General features: G+C 37.2%; 2 protein-coding genes across 4 annotated transcripts; one reads left to right on the forward strand and one right to left on the reverse strand.

Annotated features, from left to right (window-relative positions):
* Positions 1-1,557: 1,557 nt before the first annotated feature.
* LOC137742886 (NAC domain-containing protein 71-like) lies at positions 1,558-2,967 on the forward strand. The gene has a single exon (XM_068482829.1). The coding sequence runs from the start codon at positions 1,558-1,560 to the stop codon at positions 2,965-2,967; it is 1,410 nt and encodes a 469-aa protein (XP_068338930.1).
* A 1,469-nt stretch (positions 2,968-4,436) lies between these two features.
* Positions 4,437-8,396, reverse strand: LOC137743632 (protein METABOLIC NETWORK MODULATOR 1-like). Of its 3 annotated transcripts, none has more exons than XM_068483557.1 (3): positions 8,237-8,396; positions 4,892-6,106; positions 4,437-4,766 (listed from the first exon to the last, which is right to left on the reverse strand). In XM_068483557.1, the coding sequence occupies exons 2-3, from the start codon at positions 6,053-6,055 to the stop codon at positions 4,695-4,697; spliced, it is 1,236 nt and encodes a 411-aa protein (XP_068339658.1). In that variant the 5' UTR covers positions 6,056-6,106; positions 8,237-8,396; the 3' UTR covers positions 4,437-4,694. The 3 variants fall into 3 exon arrangements, with proteins under 3 accessions (XP_068339658.1, XP_068339659.1, XP_068339660.1); XM_068483558.1 differs by lacking the exon at positions 8,237-8,396 and adding an exon at positions 7,651-7,775; XM_068483559.1 differs by lacking the exon at positions 8,237-8,396 and adding an exon at positions 7,346-7,568.
* Between the last annotated feature and the right edge of the window lie 1,727 nt (positions 8,397-10,123).

Raw genomic sequence — 10,123 nt, forward strand, 5'->3', positions numbered from 1 at the left:
GCCTTCTCGGCGAAGTGAGGTGTTACCAGGTTACTACATTCGGCACCTTGAGAGCCGAATTTGATATTAAACTTCGTAGAACTAGCAGCCTTGTCTTCAGGCTGTAGAACCCAGAGACCGAGAGCGTTCCTTCCTCGGTCGCAATCGCAAGTTAAAGAAGTCAGCAACGCGCTCAAAGCTACATCAACAAATTTTACTCCTCGGCCAAGCTCGGCCGACGAGTTGGCACGCCCCGCATTTGACCGAAGGACGTAGTTAGCTTATTAGTTACTCGGCCTGCGCGCCACGTAGGTTTTGTAATTTTTAGGGTCAACAATATTATATATAGTTTTTTGACAATTTTAAGTTTTTGGATGCCTGATTCCGTTATATGTTTTAATTCTGATGATTTAAATTTATCATTGAAGTTCCAAGATTAGTCTTTATGTCTAAATTATTGATAACGCGCATATAGCGGATGAACAATCCAACACCCAACTTTTCTTCCGAAAGCATGGCATAACATGATTTAAAAGTGTTGCTCACGTGTAAATTTAATCATTACATTTAAATGATAAGATAATTAAACCAAATTTATCTAAATTTATGGGGAGAGAGATTCAAATTTGGATATAGAAGTTGGAGCAGACAACTCGAACTCACTTGACTAAACCCAAATTTGCTCCTTTGATTTTCAGTTTAATTTACCACTATTTTCATGTTCCAATTTTTTCGATGAAATGCTAGGAAAATGCAAAAGTTTATGTGGTTGATTGATCAAATTAATCACAACAACTTGCTAATTTGCATAATCATTAGTGAAACAACATACTTCTCAAATACACTTGGTTCCTAGTCTTTCCACCTCCTCCCTTCTTCTCAAGACAAACATTCAAAACATAAAACCCGAAAACAGTTGTATCAAAAATTTTCAGATCACCAAAAACAAATAAAATAAAAATCCTCGCTCCCTCATGAAAATTTAGAAATAATAACTATTTACATAGATTTTAAACTTGAGACTTCGAGGTCCCAAATCCTAAGTTTTTTTTTTCTTTTCCGCACAACAATTTTAAATGTCAAATATATATATATATATTTTTTTTAATCCAAACGGAGGGTTAAAGTACGGTAGGGGTAATGAGCTGAGCTAGGTGTTAATTTACAAAAATAAAAATGAGGTGGGTGTTTTAGTTAATTTCTTTTTTTTTTGGGTTACATTAGCTGAATTATTAGTAGTATTGAGTTTTCCTAATCCAAACAGATTTCTGATATATAATTAAAACCCTGATTTTTCGACCAAAAAATTGAAACCCTATCTACTCGGAATCAAATTGCATGCTAATTAAGTGGAAATGATTGAGAGGCGGTGCCCTACATCTATATATTGGAGGGCAAGCAAAGAACTCACTCACATTAAACCCACTTCACTACTCCAAGAAATCCCCCTAATCAAACTTTCTTCTCCTCCACATATTAAACCCTACTACGTACGTCGTACCATCTGTCTCACAATAAATATTCCATCTTGTCAAGAAAGTCGAAGGAAAACCTAGCTATATCTACCTTACCTTATCTATGGCACATTCTGATACCTTTCCCGTGGGTTACAAGTTTCATCCAAGAGACGACGAGTTAGTCGGATACTATCTGTATAACAAGTTTCGTGGCACACCTTTTAGGGATGAGAATGTTATTCCTGAGATCGATCTTTATGGTAGCATGGAGGCAAGAGATATATGGAATAACAATGGCGGACAGAATTTAGAAAAGGATGAAGACCTTTATTTCTTCACCAAGCTGAAGCCGGCCAAGGGTACGGGTTCCCGAGTGGCTCGCACCATAGGGTCTGGGACATGGAAGGGCGAGACCGCAGGGGCCAAAGTCAAAGATCCCAAGACTAAGGAGACGATAGGTTTCTTTAAAAGGTATCAATACAAGAATACTAAGTATCCTCAAGAAAGTGGTTGCTGGATTATGCACGAGTTCAGCCTTCACCCTAAACAGGCCATGCGCATTAAATCAAGCCCAAGTAGTCGCCCGAATGATGCTGAATATGTAGTCTGCCGGGTTCGAAAGAACTTTGACAGAAAGAGAAAGGCGGATGATCACGAGGAGACTGGAGTAGTACAATCCCAGAGCAAAAGGATTCGGATGCAATCAGAGAATATTGATGAATCTTATGTTACTCCCATGTCTTCTGAGGTTAACAGCGATCACTACAATCAGCAGGAGCAGGAGCAGACTAATATTAATGCAATTAGTACTAGTAGTAGTATTAGTGTGACTAATGTGGATCAGCGACGTTACTACTATTGTGAGCCAGAACAGTACTCTGAGGTTATTAATCAGTATGATATTCCGCAGCAGCAGGAGCAGGCGACTGCTACTAGCGATCCTCTCAACGTTACAAACTTGAGGCTTGCTGAGCAGCAACACAACTTTGTTACGCAAGACCCAACTGTGGCTTCCTCATCACTGGCTATGGCTGGGCCAGACAATCAAGAGCAACAAGTGCAGAGTAATGTAACAGACTTGCCACAATACTACTATGATACAAAAGAACCGATGACGACTATGGCGACGCTAGATACCTACGTATGTCTCCCTGAGCTAAATTTTGTCGTAGACCCAGCTATGGCCTCTTCACTAGGTATGTCTATGTCTAGCCAAGAAGACTTTCTTCAGCACAATGGTTTTGTGAGTAATGTTATGACGGACTTGACAAGGTACTACTACTCCAGTACACAAGACCCAAGTAGTGGTACTGTTTCCTCTCAGTATGATCCGCCGCAGAGTACCGCTACTACTGGGTTCGCTAATCAGCCACACTACTTCGTTATACAAGAACACCAGCCAGACTACGTTGTTACCGATCCCACCGTGGCTTCTTCACTAGTCCATCCAATCTTGATCAGAATCATCATATCATGGATAAGGATCAACTTCCCCCTCTTACTTTTGACTACACCCCTGGTGACATCATGATAGACTTGGACGACCTTTGGAACAATTAATATGGATCAACCTGTTGTACGTACTTGTTTAATTATGTTGTTGTAATTTGTAGATTTTTCATTTGACCAGTATCATCGATCATATTGTTTAAACTACGGTTTTTGATCTAATGTAATAGTGTTCTTACTTGATATACTACATTTAATTTGTACGTAATCGATCAATATCCCATTATATATATTGCTGTCTTCGATTTTTTTTTTTTCCCCACTTTCTATATATGTATGCTTGCATGCAATCTTGTTTTTGTCAAATCCGCTTCATGTCTTTGTTTCATTGAAAATGTCTGGTGGTGCATGTTTAGATGTGTATATATATAATATGTTATATAAACCTGGGAACCATAATCTGAGGGTTGGGTTATTGGTTAGACGTAGGTTAAAGGCTCATGGAATAAAACGGCACCAATTTTTGAAGGTGAATTTTGTATGTCCGAGTTGGATTACCAAGTAGCTAGGATAGTGTAATCGGCGTGGCAATGGTCGTTATTGCCCTAGAAAAGAACACAATTAAGTTAAAGGGGAATTCTTTGGATCTCTTTTAAGTTTTAACATTGAAAAGATAAGTATCACAAGTCAAATAGTGTTAGTCGGTAAAAACTCACTAATCTTTACACAATTATGTTATAAAGTTCAATTACATATATAGTACCATGTTGATTGGCCAAAAAGTGGAAACATCTAGGACTGTGTAGCATTGTTTATCTATTTGGTCCTGATAATGGAAATTATAGTGGTACTCGTACAATTGCTCACTTCTAAATAGAACCATTATATAATTGCACATGATCAGTTGATGTAACGACACTTAATCTTTACTTAATTACGAGTCTCAAATGTGACTCGGATAAAGAGAAAACTGACTTTGATACTAAATTGATTCATTGTGGATTGTTATGAGTGGGTCAGCAATGGATTGTTTTGTGTGGGTCAGCAGTCGATCGATTGGAATGGTTGTAAATATTATATTGTATGTTAAATGAAAAAGGAAAGAACACTGAATACTACCAAGCAGCTATCCTTCTCCATGGTATGAATGACCATAGACCAGACAAAATATAATATCAACTGACAAACTTCCATGATAAATGCTCTGAATTCCTTCATTTGGAAGGAGAGGAACAACCGTATGCTGAGACATCCCAGGTTTCCTTGTCCCCTTTTTAAGTTGTTTAGCTTTCAATCATGTCCGGGATTATTGATCTTGTCTGCTTGGTTTGAATTTTAACCTTGTGTTTTCTAACCCAGAATTTTCTGCAACGCTCCAAAGTATCTCATACTCCAAATTTTTTAACCGTTAAATTTTTGTTTAAAACACAAAAAACAAGTCTAACAGTTAAAAAAACCAAAACATTTGTTGACTTCTTTTTTTATCCTATGTCTTGGGGAAATTCGACAGTACTAGAGCAGGTAAGTAAACATATCCAAGAAGTTAATAAACTACAAAATGGGTAAAGACGAACCTTCCACGGCAACTATTTTAAGAAAACAACCTTCTATGTACTTAATATCCAACATGCTTTGTTTAAAAACACAATCACTCCACATACAGGTATGATTACCACATCATGCAAAGACTTGATGTCCATCACCAAAGCATGTACACAATATCCATACAAGGTGGCAACCATAAAATTAAACATTTCATGCCTCGGAAGGTTTTCTTGAAACATCGGATTCTTCATTTCCGAACACAGTCTAGCTTGGTTCATCCATCTTCGCTTTCGACTCTGTGGTTGACTCGCTTTCCCTCATGCTTTCCTGCAAAACCTTGTTGATTTTCCAGCCAAAAGAAAAAGAAACTTGTTGAGATGTTTAGAATCAGTGTATATCTTCAGACATTTTAAGTTAACTACTATTGTTAAAGCAGATGTGTAATAGACGAGTCCTTTTACCTGCAACAGCTCAGACATTTTTCCATTTCTATCGTCCTCGGGGGGTTTTGAATGTGGTATAGAGTAGTCTTTAGGCTGTATGGCTTGCAGAGGCTCAATTACTAAAGGCTGATCCATATCGTTCTCCAGCTCACTGCCAGTTGACTTGCTACCCTCAATGTTCATCTCAGTTGAATGTGAGGGGGCTTGTGAGGGTGTATCAATCCTCTTAACTACCTCGGTAACCAATTTTTCAAAAGGTATATTTGGGAGTCTCGGTGATTTGGCTTCTGCCTTCAGCGTCTCTGTTGATGGTTGATTACAAGTACCATTCTCATTTTGTCCACCTTCGAAGACCAACGATTGATTTCCAACCCTTGGAATCTGGTTGGTAGATATCGACCCATTTGATGGAGGAACTGATGGAACCTGCTTAACTTTTGAAGTTGCCAGATCTGAAGATTTTACAACTTCATTGGCGAGTGGCATCCGGATGGTGCACATTGGCCCATTGGTAGGAGGAGCACCTGGTGCAACAGAATTTGATAAACCAGTGAATGGTACCCCTTCAGATAAATTTCGAGGTTGCAGTACAACAGGCAACAAGTTGCCTCTGGACAGTAGTGGGCTAGCAGTTTGGGGTGCCACTGGAACCATATGTTTGCGTTTTGATGCTACATGATTAACAGATCGAATGGCATCTCTAGAACGAGGGCTCGAACCATGGAAATGAGAGATCTCAGCTGGAATTGGAATCACATTTCGCCTCATCATTTGAACATCTGGGGCCACGTCATTCTCTGCTGAAACAGGAACGTAATGTCCAGGCTTGAAGATAACACCCCTCATAGTGGTGGCAGAGTTGCCAACCCTAACACTAAGTAGATATCCTCCATCAAATGTTGCATCAATGACACCAGAAACAACTGTTCCGACCATGACATCAGCTGCACCATTACTGGGAGCTCCATGATGTGGCTGGTATCCATTCCTCCCTAGAAATCCAGGAGGAGCAGAAGGAACACCAGTACCAGCATTTTCCCCCGAGTTCAGATTTGGAGCATTTCTCACATAAGCATTCTCTTCCAGATCTAGTTTGGGATATTTTCGTGGACGGCCACGTTTTCGCTTCATGGGGATACTTGACGAGCCATCAGGGGTGTTCCCTTGATCCGACTGGCTCATCTTCAGGCACTTTTACCAAACTCTCGTCCTCTTCCTCCAAATTTTCCCACCCTACAGCAAGACGAAGGCTTTAAAGTGAGTTTAAATGAGAAATTTGATATGGAATATGATATTTAAAGTACATGTCAATGATATATTGGATTCAATCTGAAATCATATTCATATGCACCAAGACTTTCAGAGTCCTCAAAATTATTAAGCTGAATACTTAAGTAAGCTAACCTCCACAAGCTACAAGCCAGCTGCTAATAGCTTAAAATTTTACCATATCAAACAATATTAACGAAAACAAAAGCATTAAGAATAGGATCTATATTTCTCATTTAATCTAGGCAATGAATCTATTGAGTGTTCTTGAGCTACAGAAGCTAAAACTTAACCACAACCTGTAAATTCCATAATTTAAATAATCATGATTCTAAAAATGAAGTAAACTTCCAAAGCAAAAAGGAAGCAAATGTTTACAAAAAAGATACTGGATAATAAATAAAAAATCCATTTAGTATGTAATAGTGCATTACATGCAAGTAACATTAACCCAATAAGAAATTCTAACTGAAAAGGAAAACCGAAGAGAAAGGGACTTTTATAAGGAAATCATCGATAATGAGTTATTTTCACGGGTAGATTTCTTCTTTTGAGTACACAATTATCAGAGACGCGCTCTACCACAGGGCTAACAGCTTGTTGTGGGACTCCTGCTTGGTCCACTCTTCCAAAACCAAGAGAAAGTCCACCCCTTTCTCTCCTTTTTCATGTCAAGTTTGATTTACTTTCCTTATTAAGTTTTGTGGGTTTTTGGACAAGCAGAGCTTGGACACCAAATACAAATGTGTGTTTGACTCACTACTTAGTTTTGTCTATCTCTACACTTCTCGACCAAATGGTCAATAAGAAAGTAATCTGACACTCTAGGAACCAACTCTGACACCACTTGTTAGGACGTACAACTGCAAACTGAGATACAAAAGAATCACCACTTTGCTATTCACAACAGAAATAATTACACGAACAAGAAAGAAAATGTTACGAGCAAGTGCCTTGTAAAAATTCTTGTCTAGACTCTACATACACCAAAATATTTATTCTTTCACCAAGTATAAATAGTATAAGAGACAGTTGAGTTAATCGTACAACTCAAACACAAACACAGAGAAAACCCTTGTGCACCAACTATCTCAACATTCTGTCATGAACTACTTCTCTAGTTCTTACGTTCCCCAGTCTCAAAATTCTCATAGCTTGGTTTAATTTCAATTGTTTGTCCCTCGTAAGTTAAGTATTTAATACCCTTATATAGAACAGGCTAGCCGCTAGCTTCCGGTGCGGCAAGTCAAGCGACAAACAAAATCATTCGCCAATAATGATTTTCGGACAAACCCGATTTCTAATAACTGAAAAATGATTGCTTTAGAATCAACAAACAACATCAATGGATAAGCATGATTGCAAAATGTCATCAGAAAGACAGCAAAAGAAATAGGCAAAGGCAAATATAAGCCACAAGAGATGCTAGTGAACCAAAATGAATAATTATATCGACATTGATTTTATACAATTGACTCAACTTAAAAACCACAAAAAAATAGACACACCTGAAGCAACAGACAAATTAAAATCCAGGCAACAGAAGCTTTTCGATCCTTATTATTCACCTTCCAATTTCAGCATACAAGTTCGAACTGAATACAGATGGCCATATGGAATATGTAATTTCAAAATAATACTGAAGATTCAACCAAAAAAATTCATAAATATTTTATTTTATTTTATTTTATTTATAAAAAAACTAATATTCCGCCTGGTTGCTGAGAAATGTTATAAATATATATTCCTAACTTTTTCATAAATGGGGTCAACAAAAGCAATTAAGTCCACTCACTCACCTAAACAACCACACTTTCGTATTTATTCATTTTTATCTGTTGTCCTCTTTTTTCAGGTCAAATTTGAGCATAACAGCAACTCAGAATATAGATAAACCAAATTAAAATTTTTATTTTTATTTTTTACTTGGATACCCAACAAAACTTGGATAGTAACTTTGCTATTGAACCCAAGGACAAGTTTTGAGCTTTGATTAAATTTAAGTGAACCCAAGTGAAAAATAAAAAAAATAAAAAAAAAAAAACAAAGCTGAGGTAGGGGATTGAGAGAGACCGGGGAAGAAACTGGCAGTACCTTCTGCAAGTGTTGCAACGACGCCGTGGAGCGGAGAACCAAAAGCTTCAATGGTTGATGCTATCTGGGAATTTTGAGGTTTTGGGCTTTGTTTTGTATCGGGCGGAAGGGACGAGGTGGGGAAACTAAGATTCTAGAGAAAAACAAACATTGAGTTCGGAGAAAATGTGGTTGTTCGTTTCACTTTCGATGCTGAAATTATATTATAAATTAATTAATTAATTACGGTGGGAGGATGGAAAGTTGACAGATATGATATGTTACATTGTACGATGTAACAATGCGGTGACACATAAAAGCGGGTTGTTAATTGTTCTTATCCTCCCTAATTCTCTCACTTTCTTTCACAGAGATAATGTGATGCTTATAAAGATTTGAATTTGAATTTGAATTCGATTAAAACTGTTGAATAGAGATAAATTTGCTAAGAAAAATTTAAATGGATAAGATCTGGCTCATTTGGTCACTTATTTTGTATTTTCTTAATTTCATATTTTCACTTTAACCATAACAGTTCAATGAGATTCATTTATCATAATTCAAATATATGTTTAAGTATGAAATGTATATTCGCACGCATCTAGAGAGGCTTGTAATTGTGTGTCACCTATGGCATCCATATTGAATATATAAATGTTGTCATTAAGGAGCATGCGAAATTGATTATTAAGACCATATAACTATAAGGTTTTAAAAACTAAGTCATAAGAATTAGGTTAGAAGCTGACCGAGTGCCCAACCGTGCCACGACTGAATATGTACTAGGAACAATTTAAAGAATTTGTCTTAGAACTTAACAAAGTCCGACTAAAACCGATTCGCTTTCTATAAAGTTTGGAAAGACCCACATGGTCCCTCGTGCACAAAACATTCTAGGCCATAAGGAATGTGACGCTCACCTTCAACAAGTTGTTAACGCTTACTTTCTACGAGTTGTTAACGTCAAATGTTGATCAAAAGTCAATCATTAAGGTCTGATTTGGTACTGAGGTGATTCTAAAAAAAGCTGGTATTAAAAAAAGTTGGGAGTTGTTTTTGCGTTTGGTAAACATTCAGTTTCAGCTTTTTTTCACAGTTTTGGGTGAAAAAAAGCCAAAAACAAGAAGCTGCAAAACCCAGCTTTGAAAAAACGGCTTTTTCACATTTGTTTTACATAAAAGTTTACCAAACACTATAATGCTGCTTTTTTTTGTTTTCAAAAGCACTTTTACAAAAAAGTTTACCAAACACTCTGCTGCTTTATTTCACAGCTGCTTACTCTCACAACACAGCAGAAACAGTTTTTTTTCAAAGCACAGTAATACCAAACCAGCCCTAAGTCACAAGTTGTCGCATCAGCACGAACTCATTTTTATGACTAGAAAAATAGGAAAGAATCTTTGAACCTAGATGAACCTTGATGTACTTTAGCTTCCAACTTAACTTAAACTTGCTTCTTAAAGATGAATTTTGTTTGCCTTTGAATAAAATTCAAATTTAGGAATCAAAGAGTAGTTGACCGATATCACATCGAAACCGTTATTCGATGACCCGTTTGTCTCCTGTGAGGTGTCTACAAAGTAGAAGTTCAACTCAACCATTCTAAATTGGAAGGAAAAGGAAGACACCAAGTGATCCAACCATACACAACACGCACAAGCATTCGTGCTTGGGCTACACTTTAAGGTACGAGAAAGTTCGAACCATAATCTTTGAGGACATATGTTTTCCACAACTCTTTAGTTACAAATCTCCCAACATAAGTCTTCATGATGTACAATATGTCAATTTGCATGTATTTGTTGGTCTCTTTACCTTTTAATACTCATATCAAGAAGCAGTAGGCTTGTAACTCAAGTAATTAAAAACATTTGCGCTTGCATTCAAGCTCATGTCTACTCAATTCTC

This window comes from Pyrus communis, chromosome 8 (assembly GCF_963583255.1).
Source record: "Pyrus communis chromosome 8, drPyrComm1.1, whole genome shotgun sequence".
Lineage (NCBI taxonomy): Eukaryota > Viridiplantae > Streptophyta > Magnoliopsida > Rosales > Rosaceae > Pyrus > Pyrus communis.